At 56.2% G+C, this 15,249-nt stretch overlaps 1 protein-coding gene across 9 annotated transcripts in view; it reads left to right on the top strand.

Moving 5' to 3' along the window:
• Positions 1 to 15,249, top strand: part of SPTAN1 (spectrin alpha, non-erythrocytic 1) — a 58,861-nt gene that overhangs the window by 43,132 nt on the left and 480 nt on the right. For 4 of the 9 annotated variants that reach the window (XM_058693901.1, XM_058693900.1, XM_058693899.1 and 1 more), the window contains 18 exons: positions 130 to 234; positions 2,439 to 2,647; positions 3,340 to 3,460; positions 3,679 to 3,800; positions 4,164 to 4,296; positions 5,898 to 5,996; positions 7,938 to 8,097; positions 8,712 to 8,788; positions 9,345 to 9,554; positions 9,854 to 10,150; positions 10,569 to 10,681; positions 11,097 to 11,114; positions 12,331 to 12,393; positions 13,634 to 13,688; positions 14,091 to 14,287; positions 14,452 to 14,505; positions 14,586 to 14,732; positions 14,818 to 14,965. In XM_058693901.1, the coding sequence (XP_058549884.1) occupies positions 130 to 234; positions 2,439 to 2,647; positions 3,340 to 3,460; positions 3,679 to 3,800; positions 4,164 to 4,296; positions 5,898 to 5,996; positions 7,938 to 8,097; positions 8,712 to 8,788; positions 9,345 to 9,554; positions 9,854 to 10,150; positions 10,569 to 10,681; positions 11,097 to 11,114; positions 12,331 to 12,393; positions 13,634 to 13,688; positions 14,091 to 14,287; positions 14,452 to 14,505; positions 14,586 to 14,732; positions 14,818 to 14,965 (2,328 nt within the window). The remainder of the gene's footprint in view (positions 1 to 129; positions 235 to 2,438; positions 2,648 to 3,339; positions 3,461 to 3,678; positions 3,801 to 4,163; positions 4,297 to 5,897; positions 5,997 to 7,937; positions 8,098 to 8,711; positions 8,789 to 9,344; positions 9,555 to 9,853; positions 10,151 to 10,568; positions 10,682 to 11,096; positions 11,115 to 12,330; positions 12,394 to 13,633; positions 13,689 to 14,090; positions 14,288 to 14,451; positions 14,506 to 14,585; positions 14,733 to 14,817; positions 14,966 to 15,249) is intronic. The other 5 variants (XM_058693906.1, XM_058693905.1, XM_058693903.1 and 2 more) reach the window with 2 other exon arrangements.

The following is a 15,249-nucleotide window of genomic DNA, read 5'->3' as shown; positions in this document are numbered from 1 at the left end:
ATTGACACGTTTGCAGCTGTCCGGAGACGTGGCCGAACAACCGGGAGTCCTGGGTTTTCCGGAACACTCAACGCATCATATAGTGCTGGGCACCACACGGTAGCCCCCACTTTTGTGTTTCACCCCCAGGTGGAGGCCCTTCTGGCATCTGAGGATTACGGCAAAGACCTGGCCTCTGTGAACAACTTGCTGAAGAAGCACCAGCTGCTGGAGGCTGACATATCTGCCCATGAGGTGACTAGAGGGGGCGGTGGCACCCTATCGGGGACACAGCTGTGCTGGAACTGGCACATTGGGGGAAGGAGTGTGATGTCTGGCAGCTGAAGCCTCGATCTCAAGCGTGTGGCCTCAGGGCCATTTTAGCCCACCACTATGATTGAAGGTGCCCTGGGAAGTTTATGTGGGTTTTGTCTGTCCATATTTGTTGTTATTAATCACGTTTTAAAAGTTACATTAAAAAAAAAAAAACAACAGTCTCAAGGGCTTTTTGTCATCCTCAAAATGACAAAATCAGAAATGGAGAACAGAGCAGCAGTCTCCAAGAGTTAGGCACAGGGGTGGGGTGCAGCAAACGAGGAAGGGACAGAGAAGTTCCTCTGTGCTCACGGAACAATGTCTCTTGCTTTGGGTTACGTGAATCTGCATGTAGGGTCCAATTACGTGGAAGGTACTTGCACTCCCAGAGACACACATGGACGCTTATGAAGTTGGTGAACTCTTGACGAAGGCCCGTGGGCGATGCCAGGGTCACGTCCCGGCTCTGCTAGCACGCCGTGGTCGCTGCTACCGTGGGGAGAAGCTGGATGAGGGACAGACAGAAGTTGTACTGCTTTATCACTTCTCGGCCCTTCGGCTGAGATCAGGTGGAGAAGTTGTATTGCTTTTACAGCTTCTTGTGTGTCTGTAATTATTTCAAAATGAAAAAGAATAAAACTGAGAACGAGTTTATTTACCTAAAGTAATAATGAGCTCATGAAAAATTAACACGAATAACATTCTTAAAAAAATTTTTTTTTAATATTTGCATATTTTTGAGACAGAGAAAGAGCATGAACAGGGGAGGGTCAGAGAGAGAGAGAGAGACACACACACACAGAATCTGAAGCAGGCTCCAGGCTCCAAGCTGTCAACACAGAGCCCGACGTGGGGCTCGAACTCACGGACTGTGAGATCATGACCTGAGCCAAAGTCAGATGCTTAACCGACTGAGCCACCCAGGTGCCCCTAACACGAGTAACATGCTTTATGGATGGTAATTATATTTTTCAAAACCAAAAAAACCATAGAGGGGCATTGGCCTTATTTTTGCAAATCTCTTTAATGTCCGGCTTAATGGAGTACAGCTGGATTCTTGTAGCTGATTCTGAATTCAGTTTATGGGAGTGTGTCAGATACGGGGCAAACACAGCGTCCCAAAGGGAGTCGGGGAAGGGAACGGTGTTTTAACCCAGGTGATGACAGATACTCTAATACCAAACTCAGTACATGCTAGTTGTGTAAAGGTTAGTTGCAAACTGGACTCTGAAACTCTATCGATCAGTGTTTTATACCATTTAATATTAAAATCCATGGGTCCATCTTGGACTTAGAAAGGTTTTTTTTTTTGGTTTTTGGTTTTGTTGTTGTTTTTTACCCATGTGTGATGTTACAAAATCGTTTGGAAAACATTCTGAGTTACGCAGGACTTCTAAACGCGGGCACGTTTTTTTATGTGATATCACATGTGCCGTCTGCTAACATCAAAGCCAGTCTCAACGGGAAAATCTTCACAGATCGAGCAGCTGTCGAGCTTGTGGAGGTGAACGTGCAGCTACTGGAATCCTCATTTTCACATGAAAGTTCGGGTCTGTCAGTCACAGCAAACTCCGTCTTCCGGAAAGTGACAGTGTTTGCTTTGTTCTCGACAAGTATTTGTCAGATACCGACATCTGGATGATCGTGATTTGCTGGTCATCATTCTTTTGCATGAAAATGGCCTGTGAAATAGCAGCTAGTTGGGCTCACGACACGTGCTCCTTTGCAGGACGGTCCTCGAGCCGGAGTACGTGGCAGAAGTATTTGGTCACACAGGACATTAAAAGTGGCCTGTACTCCAAGATGGATATTTAATGACACTAACAACTTCTGCTTTGACAAGGATGCCCCTGAGGGAAAGCGCATGCCCAGGAAGGATGGGATTCCTGCTGGTACGGCCTTGAGCCGAGGCGTCTGCAGCGCCCCCCGCCCACCCCCACCCCCCACTGTTGTATCGTGGTGCAAACGTCCACACAACGAAAGGGGCGCATAAATGTCTTTGTGTCATTAAAAAAGTAGTTTTGATCCCTTAGAGCCCCAGGGCCCCACGTGTTGCACTTTGGCATCGTCGGTACTGCACAACCTGTCAAGATGGTCACAGGAAACCAGGTTTCTCACCCCTCCTGCTGTGTCCCCTGCCCCAGGATCGCCTGAAGGACCTGAACAGCCAAGCAGACAGCCTGATGACCAGCAGCGCCTTCGACACGTCCCAAGTGAAGGACAAGCGGGACACCATCAACGGTCGTTTCCAGAAGATCAAGAGCATGGCGGCCTCCCGGCGAGCGAAGCTAAATGAATCCCATCGCCTGCACCAGTTCTTCCGGGACATGGATGATGAGGAGTCCTGGATCAAGTACGTGTCCCTGGGGCTTCCCATTCTGAGTCCTCTGGGACGCCCGCTGAGCCTCGGGTGGCGGGCGCTGGGAGCCACAGGCAGGGCGGGTGTCCGGAGCGCCTGGCCACGAGGTCTCACCCTCTCCGGGGAAGTGGGGCAGAACGTGCCAGGCCTCTCCTGGCACCCAGGTGTGCTGTGACAGGGTCATCGACGGCCTCTGGGTGGTGGCAGCACCTCACAGCTGCGCTGGGATCCCTGGGGAACTTGGCCACTGCCCCTCCGGAGACGACAGCCTGATCGCCCAGCAGGATCAGTCCTTGAAGGAAGGATTTTGTTTGTCATTCCTACCCTGTCACAAAGTTGCTGTAGCTTTATGTAAACACACCGTTATTTAAGGACAAAATCCTGTCTCCTGTTCCTCGCTTCCTTAAAAAATTCCATCCGTATCTTTATGTATTTCTACGTGTGATGTGTGTACACTTGGTGAAGTAGGATTGACAGGGCGACACCGAGTAGGTGCTCCTAGATACATACGTGGACGCTCTTCGTTTGGGAAATAGACGCTTTTGTCTCCCAGAACACTGGCAAGGATTTTTGTGGAGAGAGGGATAAATGTAGGCAGAGGACATCGTAGCGTATGTAGGTTCACGGCTCGCGACCGACCTGTCCAGCTGAAGACAGGGAGGTGCAGAGTGCCTGTTTGTGTCCAGGGAGAAGAAGCTGCTGGTGAGCTCCGAGGACTACGGCCGGGACCTAACAGGCGTCCAGAACCTGAGGAAGAAGCACAAGCGGCTGGAGGCAGAACTGGCTGCACACGAGCCTGCGATTCAGGTGAGGGACCTCTTCCGGCCGAGACGGTGGCGGGGACTACATGGGCCCTGGGGATGCGCAGAGAAATCTTTTGCTCTCATTCATTTCACCGAGGCCTACGGTGTTTATGACCCCTCGTTCCAAACCTGGAAGAAAGTTGTGGATGTGATGCTGAGGTTTTTCCTGGATGCGTCCAGAAGCAGATGATAGCTGTTGATCTAATCCTTCTCGCCCTTCAGGGTGTCCTGGACACTGGGAAGAAGCTGTCTGATGACAACACCATTGGGAAGGAGGAGATTCAGCAGCGTCTGGCCCAGTTCGTGGAGCACTGGAAGGAGCTGAAGCAGCTGGCGGCAGCCAGGTCAGCGGCCAGAGGAAGGCACGCGTGTCCCGCATGTGGGTGCAGCGTGCAAGGCGGGGCTCAGAGCTTCCGGGCCCTCCCGCCACCGCCTGGACCTTTTTCTTGGGTGTGCAAGTACCACAGCTGGCTCATTCAGAGCCCCTTCCGACAGGCCCGTGCTCAGCTCGTCCCATGATGTGGATCTGAACCCAGCACGTGGTTCCCAAATTTCACGTTTGAACAACACTATCTCTGCTGCATATTACGCAGAGGGCTTGATGGAACCATTTATGTCCTGCACGTGTGAATCTTTGTAAGCAGATGTTAGCTATCAGGATTGAAGTTAGTGGCAATGGCTGATTGTTTTCCGTTTCCTGTAATTAGAGGCCAGCGGCTGGAGGAGTCCTTGGAGTATCAGCAGTTTGTAGCCAACGTGGAGGAGGAAGAAGCCTGGATCAATGAGAAAATGACCCTGGTAGCCAGTGAGGATTACGGAGACACTCTTGCTGCGATCCAGGTCAGAGAAGCTGGCGCCTGCTGGTTTGTTCAGTGGCTGTGTTCACGCCGGGAGAGCTCTCGGCCAGCAGTCACGGTCTCGCTGGTTGGTTTCAGTCCTCCCACCTCATGCGAGAGACCCTGCCCCTCTGGACAAATTTGCCCTGGCCGCCAGCCCTGGTGACCAGAGCCCCATGGTCGGTTAGGGGGCCCCGTTTCCACGGGTTATTGGTGCCCATTGGTCCCCTGGGGCCCTCAGCTTGGGGCGTACAGCAGCAGGAATCTATGGGCCTGTGGTTCTGGAGGCTGGAAGGCTGAAATCAAGGTGCATCAGAACCTCATTCTCTGAAACTTTTAGGGGAGGCTCATTCCTGCCTCTTCTAGCTTCTCCCTGGCATTCCTGGCTGGCTCGTGGCAGTATAATTGCAATCTGCTTGTTTTACGTGGCTCTTCCTTCTGTGTCTGTCTTCCCATGGCTTTCTCTCCGGCTGTGTCTGTGCCCAAATTTCCCTCTTAAATGACACAAATCCTGCTAGATTAGGTCCCGCCCCAGTGACCTCATGTGAACTTGGTTATACCTGCATCTGCAGAGACCTCAGTTCCACGTTCATAGGTGCCAGGGATTGGGACGCCCTTGTTTCCAGGGGACACGCGAGCCCACACCCTGAGCACACGGGCGGCTGTGGCCGTGTCACAGTCATACAGGCAGCAGCGGCTTGTTATCCGTGGTTGTACCACTTTCGAGTGGGGCCCCTCACACAGCCCCAAGGCGGGGGCGGGGGCTGTGGGCCAAGGAACCATGACAGTGTCCCTGGCGGCTGGCACATCTCTGTTCCCTTCCTTTCGCCTCCCTCCAGCTGCCATAGGCAGCATTCAAAGTGGCAGAGGTGGAAGCTTGGAGGCTTAGCCCCAGGCATCACGTGACACCATCCACGCCACGTGGTGGCAAGCAGGCCAGGGCCACGGGCTGGATAAACGGCTCCCCTCTTGCTGGGAGGAGCCACACGTTCTGGTCGGAAGTTCCCGGATCTGGGCCACCAGCCGTGGAGACAGAGTTTGCATTCCCAAGAGTCTGGGTAGCCCCCGAGCCACGTTCTCAGAGGGGGCGTCCTATTCAGGTGGTTTAGACGGAGGAAGGGGTTTGTCTGTCTTCTGCACGGTCCCGGCCCGTGCAGAGGCCCTGTTTCCGCCCCTTCCCTTGTACCGAGGGAGGGAGACTTGGAAGGTCGTTTAGGAGCTGAACCCAGGGGAAACCTTAGCCTGAGAGTCCCCATTTGGTTGGGTGTGTCTTAAGCTTGTGTTGGGTTTAGTGCTTTCTGTGTGGTCTTGTAAGGGGAAGAGGGACGCTGTAGTGGTTGATTAGTAGGAGTTAACCCCTTCAGTAAGGCCTTCCCTGACGTCCCTTCTCAAGCTCAAGCTCAGCCTGCGCTGCCAGTTACCTGCTACATCACGGTCTTACCACCTTTATGATTACCTGTTAACATCGGTCCCTGTGTTCTCAGCCTCCAGCTAGACTGGGACGCATGTGAGGTCAGGTGGCTTACAGCTCTGTGCTCTGTGCCCCCTGCCCGGTACTGGCACATGCCAGGCCCTCAGCAGCTGGCCTTTCTGCCTCCACTCCAGGGCTTACTAAAGAAACATGAAGCTTTTGAGACAGACTTCACTGTGCACAAGGACCGTGTGAATGACGTCTGCAGTAACGGACAAGACCTCGTTAAGAAGGTGAGCCTGGCCTGCCTGTAAAATGTTCATTTTCCACACGAGGGGTGCATGCCCGCACAAAGTCCATCTGCTGGAATATTCCCCCAAGAAAGGTTTTTGCATAGAGACCGGTAGCAATTCCATTCCCATATTCCATAAAGAAGAGAAGGGTTACATGACTGGTCGGGTGTTCTCCCCCTTTCTGAAGCCAGTTGGTAAAGTTACTCTACAACACTTACATTCCCTGCCTTTGTTAAGCAGAGAAGCATCCCTGATGGTCTTTCTGCGACATTGGCATTCCCACGTAGCGGCTCTCTTAGTTTTTCTTGGGGGTACGAGCTCTTTACAGAAGTACTAGAAAATGCAAGAAAAATAAAGCCACCAGAAGGATCGATCACCAGCGAGGTCTGCATGCCTCACCTCCCTGACTCTTCCACACGTACAGCCTCCCCTGGATAGGATAGGTCCAGTTCCGTCGATGTACATCGCACTGCGAAGCCTGGCTGCGTCCAGGATGTTTTAGAAACAAATGTGTTAAAATCACGAGGTTTATTTCGGTCCGGCAGCCCTTGAGGGAGGGCAGACGGGAGGGGTCTTGGGCTTTCTTACCAGCAGTGAAGTCAGGTCACTTGCGTATTGGCGCTCCAGACTAGGCGCGGTGCTGCCATTGGTCGCGACTTAGTGACGCGATCACTTAGGTGCGGTGACAGATGTTCAGTACCACGAGACAAGTACCTTTTAACAGCTGTAGCTTCCTGTTGCAAACGCAACAAGTAGATAAGATTTCTCGTCACAGGATTTGCTCCAAGCCTGGGGTTGAGACTAGGGATCCGGTCCGTAGGAGGTAGCAGTATGTTCAAGTCCGTGCTCACTGCAGAGCTTTTCTCCCTTGCGCTTATGAGCCAATAAACTAACAGGAAAGCTGATTTCAGAAACATACCACGTATGGACAGAGATGAGACCTGCAGACGATCTCCACGCGCACGCAGCCCTGCTGCGTGTTCTCTGTTCTTGTGGCCTGGGCCGTGACTGCGAATATTCTGCAGCCTTCCAGCGGAGCCCGGTGCTTTGCTGTCAGCAACAGTCTTTGTTTCCTCCCTGAGTTTCTCTCTACGTTTTATGCTGACTTGTGTATGGTTTCAAATGCAGTTTATCCAAGACTGAATCTGAGTGTTTGGGGCCCAAGAATTGTCATTGTCCGCTTTTTCTGAACTGTTGGGTTTTTTTATTTGTTTTTTAATATTAATTTTTAAGAGAGAAAGAGAGAGAGTGTGTGCAGGCAGGGGAGGGGCAGAGAGAGAGGAAGACACAGAATCCGAAGCAGGCTCCAGGCTCCGAGCCGTCAGCACAGAGCCCGACGCAGGACTCGATCTCATGAACTGTGAGATCATGACCCGAGCTGGAGTCCGATGCTGAACCAATGGGGCCCTCCAGGCGCCCCTCTGAACGTTGTTTTTGTTGCTTGTGTGTAGTAGCCGTTTTCTTGGATGTGTAGTAAGTTGGAAGTATCTGTGCTTTTTCTCCATTTTTGCTATCAAGAATGCTAACGAGGGGTTCCCTCGTTAGGGGGTGGCTCAGTCGGTTGAGCATTCATCCCTTGGTCTCAGCTTAGGTCTTGATCTCAAGGTCATGAGTTCAGGCTTTGCACTGGGTGTGAAGCCTTACTTAAAAAAAAAAAAAAACAAAAAAAACCAAATACATCGTGACGTTTCGGCACATTCCTCAGTGTTTCTTCAGAACTCCTTCTTGTGAGTGGAATTGCCAGCATTCCCCTTTCGAGGCTTTTACTCCGTGTTGCCGGTGGAGAAGCCTTTCCTGCCGTCCCTCCCCCTGGAGGAGGGCAGCGGGGCGCACTGCCCGCCTCACCGGCCTGGAGGGCCTTCGCGGGCAGGGAGGGTACAGGTGTGGTGGCTGCGGCCGGGGGTGAGGCTGACCAGGCTGTGCCTTCTCTCCGTGGCCTAGAACAATCACCATGAGGAGAACATCTCTTCAAAGATGAAGGGCTTGAACGGGAAGGTGTCAGACTTGGAGAAAGCCGCTGCCCAGAGGAAGGCAAAGCTTGATGAGAACTCGGCCTTCCTTCAGTTCAACTGGAAGGCTGACGTGGTGGAGTCCTGGATCGGTGAGTGAGCGCTGGCCTGTCCAGCCTGGCCCCAAGTTTCTCGTCCTCCCCGGCCAGGAGGATTGGTGCAGGGCCGTAGCTCATCTGTTTCCTCAGCAGTTGGTTTTCTTCTCCAGAGAAGAAACGGATCTATTGCAGGGGTGTCTGAGAAGACACCGTGTCCTGAGGCCCGAGGGTGGGGGCCGTGGGTCAGCGCAAGGGTTAACAAAGCAAAAACCCTTAGCCCAGGAGGGAGTGACAGGCGTCACAGCACAAACAAAATGGCACGGCAGCGGACACACAGCTGCGCTGTCCCCTAGCTGCCCGGGCCCAGGGTGCAGTCCGGCTCCTGGGCGAGAGGGGACCAGACTCTGGGACCCGTGTGACCCTGGTGGTTGTTGTCACTTAAGCGACAATTGAACCACAATCCAGGATGAGCTGGAAGGACCTCGTCCCGGCCCGGCTAGAGAACGGGCCTGGCTGCAGGGAGGTGGGAACCGGCTGACATGGGGTCGGAGACTGCTGTTAGCGTTATTGGGATTTAAACATCCACAGGGTGACAGCGTGCCTCAGTTTTCTTAATTCACCTCACTGTACCAAGAAGGCTGGCCTATTTCTCATTTTTGGTTTCTCAGGTGAGAAGGAGAACAGCCTGAAGACGGACGATTATGGCCGCGACCTGTCTTCCGTGCAGACCCTCCTTACCAAACAGGTCAGTCTTGGCCCCTTTGTTGCCCGACCGAAATGTGTGCAGATAGCGTGTTCCTGCAGGCGGCTGGTGCTCTGCAGCTCTCTCTGAGAAACACCCTAGGGCTCAGCAGTGAGCAGGGTGCGGTTCTGGTCCTCGGGGAGCTTCCAGACCAGGCATCTGTGCTCCGGCCCGACGGCAGGGTGTGCTGTGGACTTAACACCCCAGCGGTGTCTGACTCGGGTGCCAGAAAGCCAGGGCTGATGGGGAAGGTCTTCCCAGAGGGGAGCGGCTCAGCTAGGTCACCAAGGGTAAACTGCAGGCAGTCAGGTGGGGAGGCAGGCGCTCGTTCCGGGCGTTGGTACTGGGGCGAGCGGGGCACGTAGAGGGAGCCCCACACCTCAATCTGCCTGTGGGGCAGGAGGCTGTCAGGAGAAGGTGGGGACTCTGGGCCGACAGTCTGGCTTGGGCGGCTGGCCAGACAGGCTCTGGTGCCGTCGCGCTGAGGCCCCCAGAAAGGGCGGGTTCCAGCGTCCCTGCCAACCCTACAGATTGGCTTACCGTTAGCTCCTTGTTCCAGGAAACCTTTGACGCCGGCCTGCAGGCCTTCCAGCAGGAGGGCATCGCCAACATCACTGCCCTCAAAGATCAGCTGCTGGCCGCCAAGCACATTCAGTCAAAGGCCATCGAGGCCCGGCACGCCTCCCTCATGAAGAGATGGAGCCAGCTTCTGGCCAACTCGGCCACCCGGAAGAAGAAGCTGCTGGAGGCGCAGGGTCACTTCCGCAAGGTAAGCGGCGGGGCCCCCGCGGAGCCCAGCCGGCCCGGCGCGCAGGGCAAGCCCGCCGGCCGCACAGACGTTCTGCATGCGGCCTGGGGTCGGCTTGAACCTAGCAGAAGGGGACCTTTGCCTCTGCGGCTGCTGCTCATTCATGTGCAGTGAGGGGAGGAAGTCGGAGGCCTTTGGAGAAGCGGGGGCACCGGCTCCACCCGGACGGCCCAGAAGCACACCTGCCTTTCCCAGCCTCCGGCCCCAGCGTGGCGCGTGCAGCCTCGAGGCCGTGCTGAGCTGGGCTGCTCTGCTCCCAGGTGGAAGACCTCTTCCTGACCTTCGCCAAAAAGGCATCTGCCTTCAACAGCTGGTTTGAAAACGCCGAGGAGGATCTGACCGACCCCGTGCGCTGCAACTCCCTGGAGGAGATCAGAGCCTTGCGGGAGGCCCACGACGCCTTCCGCTCATCCCTCAGCTCTGCGCAGGCCGACTTCAGCCAGCTGGCCGAGCTGGACCGCCAGATCAAGAGCTTCCGCGTGGCCTCCAACCCCTACACGTGGTTCACCATGGAGGCCCTGGAGGAGACGTGGAGGAACCTGCAGAAGATCATCAAGGTGCCGTTGCCGCCCCGCCCAGAGCCGTCAACCCGAGCTCGGGGGCTTGGGGGGCTGGCGGGTCGGTCTCACTTTCAGAAGCCGGAGCGGGTGCTGGCCAGCAGCCCACGCGAGGCCGACCATCAGTGCCTTCCCCTCACCTCTTGCTGGAGTTCGGGGCGGGGGGGGGGGGGGGGTTCCAAGGAGCCAGGGAACTGAGGGTTCTGAGCTCCCTAGATGTCTACCAGCTTCCCTCTTTGGGTTGAGGTCAACATCCAGTCCTCCCTGCCTCCCAGCGCAATGGTCTCTGGTCATACTCGGCTTCAGAAAACTGAAATTCTGAGGCCTCTGGTCCGTCTCGAGGGCACCCCACCCCTCCCCGGAGCTAGTCCCAGAAGGAGGGCACCGGTGACACGGCGTCCCCTCCGCTTGGGCCTAGGAGCGGGAGCTGGAGCTGCAGAAGGAGCAGCGCCGGCAGGAGGAGAACGACAAGCTGCGGCAGGAGTTCGCCCAGCATGCCAACGCGTTCCACCAGTGGATCCAGGAGACCAGGTGCCGTCGCCCCTGCTCCCCGTCCCCATCCCCCCCTCCGGGGTTGGAGGGCGCGCTGTGGGCAACCCCGGAGGCGAGGCGGAGGCGCTCTGGCAGGAAGGGAGGGAGGGAGGGAGGAAGGAAGGAAGGAAGGGTTAGGGGCATACGCTGGGCCGGCTCCAGCCAGAGGGGTGGGCGGAGTTCCCAAAGGTCAAGTTGTGGGGTGTCCTGGGTTGGGTGGGACTGTGCGTGGTGGACAGTGGGTCCTAAGCAGCACATCAGGGACTCACGATACAGGGTCGTGTGCAGTGTAGGTACTGATGTTCTTGCTTTTGTTTTTCTTTTCTTTCCTGTGTCTCTCTCTGTCCCCCACCTCCCGATTGCTGCTATCTGGACACCACCTTGTCTTGCGGCTGCTTGGATCCCATCTGCACAGAACGTATCTCCTCGATGGGTTAATATTGTCTTCTTATTTCTCCGGGCTCGTGGTGTGGTTGTGTCTCCTGTGCTTGTCCCCTGCCCTCTGTCCCCCTGTGGCCTGGCTTGCAGAGGATCCCAGGATGGGCCTTGCTGCCCAAGGCGGGCTGCACTTCCCCTGTCCCGCCCTCGCCCCACCTCTGTCCCCATCCCCCTCCAAGGAGTGCGTGCCTTGCCTCACAGCCCACTGTCCTTGACAGCTTGCGGTCTGGGGAGGGGAGCCACTCCCACCTTCCTGTTCAGATTCCGAGGGCTCTTTCAGGGAGGGAATGTGACCAAGCCAGAGGGCCAGAGCTGGAGTCCAAAGCCTCTGAGAATCCCAGTGCATGTTCAGCCATTGGGATTTTACTGGACTTTTCTGCCTCTTTTCCCCTTGTGTCCAGTGGGACCAGATTTAGCTCCTAGGGGGTCATGGTCACGAAGTAGGAGTTTCGGCTGGTACAGTGAGTTCCCAGCTGTGCACTGACCCCTCCTCCAGTGCCCCATACCACAGCTTTCCCAGGGGAAGGGGCATAGCATCATTTGCCCCTTCAGAGGAGGCAGAAGTGCCTGGGTTCCCGGAGGTGGAGAGGCGGGGCTTGGGAGGAGCCCTGGGAGAAGCAGGGTGGCCCCGCCCAGCACTGGGAGGGGCCTCTCCTTGAGGCTTCAGCCTCTGCCTGGGTCCAGCACCTGCGCATTCTCCCCCAGGCCCGTGTAAAGCCAGGGTTGAGGGGACCTCAGTGGCTGAGTCTAGCATTCCAGGGGTTCTACAGACGGGGAGTTGGGGTGTCTAAGTATGGTAATGGGAGAAACAGGTCCAGTACCAGCTGACCCAGCTACCCGTGCTGGAGGCAGAGGGGGTCAGGATTTAGGGGTTGCAGCTTCTAGCCGGAGTTGATTAGCCGCCTGACGTCCGCTCCCCTCCCCAGCCCTGTGGCTGTGTCTGCCAGTCTGGTCTTGTCTCCGTGGGTGCCGTTGCTCCCCTTACCACGTGGCTCCTCCCCAGCCCTGTCCCGTCTTGCTTGGTCGCAGTGTGAGCTGCCCTGCGGCCGCCTGTCCTCCCCGGCGGCGCAGCCCCACCAGGTCCCTGCCTGGGCGCCAGGTTGTCCCGCCTGTGCACTGCCAGCTTGGGCCTTGTGGCGCGTGTCTGTCTCGGTCTGCTCTTGCCTGCCCGTGCCTTCGGTGTATTCATTTGGTTTCTTTTCTTTGACTAGCATAGCGTATCGTCGGGTCATTCGTGTCTATCAGTATGAAGTTGGGGATGATCTGTCTGGAAGGTTTTTCTCCTCTTATTTCTCTTCTTACCTCACTGTGGTTTTACCAATGCACTCTTGACTTCCCCAGGCGGCTCCGCTTTCTGACTAACCCACCGCCCTCGGCCGCTTGGGAAGGAGGGGTCTGTCCTCCTCCCACTGCACCGGCACCCAGCCTCCTGCCCCTGGGTCCTGGGGGTGTTGCTTTTCTCTGGGGGACATGGCGTGACTGTGAGTCTGACCTGCTGGGGTAGGAGGAAGCCTGGTGCCTTGCCTTGCTCGAACACTAGGAACTTGGGGAAATTTCAGAGCTAAGCCTGGCTCGCTGGGTGTTGAAAGGGTAGGTTGGGACACACGTGGGTGCCGGGGAGGCTGGGCTAAAATCCCCCCAAGGACATGCGCACAGTGTGATTCGTCCCCGCACGTAACCCTAACTTGTCTTCGTTCTCTGATGGCCTTCTGTGACCTCACACTGTAATGTCAGATAGATGGAGGCTCCCTGCTCCCTGCTGTTCAGAACTTGGCCCTGGAAGCCTCTGGCCCTGTGTCATGGAGCCTGATCACAGCCACCTCTCCCCTTTGGGCAGAATTAGAATCCCTTTCAAAACCCGTATCTGGTCATGATCTCTTAGCACCCCGCCTTCGTGTCTGAGGGGTCCTCTGCATCTCCTCCACTGCTGTCACACCTAGAATGTGGCTCCCCTCCTCAGGAACCTGCAAGAGGCCCCAGGGATTTCTAGGGGGTGGCTCTCCTTTTGTCAGCCTCCTCCTCCTGAAGGTCTCCTGGGTAGCAGGAGGCAGGGTCGCACAGAGTGGCTTTCTCCCCAGTGACTGCAGAGGCTGTCAGGCCTGCAGCCCCTCTGTCATCTCCTGAGGGGATTTCGACGCAGTTCCTAAGGTGCCCCTCGAGGGCCTAGCTTGGGTCAGGTGCCATGTCACAGCCTGGCTGGGCCTGAGGAGCCACATGAGAAAGGGTCCTAGCCTGGGAGCAGGATGGGTGGGGCTTAGCCGTGGCCCACCAGGTGGCCCTGGGCAGGTGACTCAACACCTTGGGGCACCGGCTGGCAGTCTCTGAAACAGAAGAAATACTACCTGCCCTCCATGGCTCCCAGGGCCACTTAGAAAAAGATTGCCAATAGCACGTTTCGTGTTCTTAAAAGAAATTCCAAAAGAAAAAAATCAAGATGGCAGGTACTGTTAACTGGGGATAGTTAATTCAAGCTCCCATTCAGGTCCTCCTGCTTCACTGTGCTTCTGTGTTTAGGTCCTGCATGGTGGAAGAATCGGGGACCCTGGAATCCCAGCTGGAAGCTACCAAAGTAAGTGCCCCTACGGCTCCTGGCCAGGCTCAGACCCTCTATGCAGCCTTCTCCAGTAGGCCCATGTGGTTCCAAGTCAGGCATGAAGCTAGGCTGGTTAGGTGCCCTTTTTCTCTTAGCAGAAAGCAGCCCCGAGCCCCGTCATTTGTCTTTGAGGGTTGCCGCCGGGTGTCTTACTTGAAAGAGTCCTTTGGTTCTTAGTGTATAGTTTTCTTGGCTTGTGACCGACGCTGAAGTCATTCCCTTAATGGAGGCTGTTGGATTTCACTTCACACCATCCTGCCGTTGCCATTCCGCACGGCCCTGTGGGCGTCAGGCCAGGAGGGCTGTTGAGCAGGCCCCTGGGCCTGGACGCCAAGCTGAGAGCCCCTGTCCCCTGCACCTTTGCCTCCCCCTCTCTAGCGCAAGCACCAGGAGATTCGAGCCATGAGAAGTCAGCTCAAGAAGATTGAGGACCTGGGGGCAGCCATGGAGGAGGCCCTGATCCTGGACAACAAGTACACGGAGCACAGCACTGTGGGCCTGGCCCAGCAGTGGGACCAGCTCGACCAGCTGGGCATGCGCATGCAGCACAACCTGGAGCAGCAGATCCAGGCCAGGTACCTGAGCCAGGCCTGGCAGCAAGGGAGGAGGCGGGGGTCTCAGCTACCTGACCGCAGGTCCCCCCCACCCCCCGCTCACCATTTTATGGGGATGGAGCAGAACGCGCCACCTACCAGATGGGGTGGAAGGCCCGGTCCTGAGCTCCATTCTGTTCTTTTAGGAACACAACAGGGGTGACTGAGGAGGCCCTCAAAGAATTCAGCATGATGTTTAAGTGAGTATGGCCTCCCCTGCCGGGCAGGCGGGCTCAGCACCGGGGCCTGGGTGCTGAGCCGTCCTCCATTTGTACCACAGACACTTTGACAAAGACAAGTCGGGCCGGCTGAACCACCAGGAGTTCAAGTCCTGCCTGCGCTCCCTGGGTTATGACCTGCCCATGGTGGAGGAAGGGGAGCCAGACCCCGAGTTCGAGGCAATCCTAGACACTGTGGATCCGAACAGGTGAGCTTTAGGGATGGTGCTGGAGGCAGCTCTGTCTTCGGCTCCTCCTATGCCCCCCTTGCTCACTGCACTCGCTCCTCCCCAGGGACGGCCACGTCTCCCTGCAAGAATACATGGCTTTCATGATCAGCCGTGAGACGGAGAACGTCAAATCCAGCGAGGAGATCGAGAGCGCCTTCCGGGCCCTGAGCTCCGAGGGAAAGCCTTACGTGACCAAGGAGGAACTATACCAGGTCTGGGGCTCTGCTTCCCTACCCTGGGGACAAGGGTCGAGGTTTCCTTTGGAAAGTAAAGCCTGGGATTGCCCTGGGGTCAGGGTCAGAATGAGTCTAAGTTAACAAACCTCCCTTTTGAGCCCTCTTCTGCTGGGTGCAGGCATTTTATCCCCATTTACCAGTGAAACTCACTCCAGACCTGTCTGAAGCAGCTCTTAGAAGTGGCTGCGGTCTCTGGGCAGGGACATTCCCGATGTCCGCACCTCCCCCGGGTGTCAGCGGACTGGACTGACAGGTGTGGT

This window comes from Neofelis nebulosa, chromosome 12 (genome assembly GCF_028018385.1).
Source record: "Neofelis nebulosa isolate mNeoNeb1 chromosome 12, mNeoNeb1.pri, whole genome shotgun sequence".
Taxonomy (NCBI): domain Eukaryota; kingdom Metazoa; phylum Chordata; class Mammalia; order Carnivora; family Felidae; genus Neofelis; species Neofelis nebulosa.
Note: the sequence above shows the minus strand (reverse complement) of the source record. Positions and strands in the feature narration are given on the sequence as shown.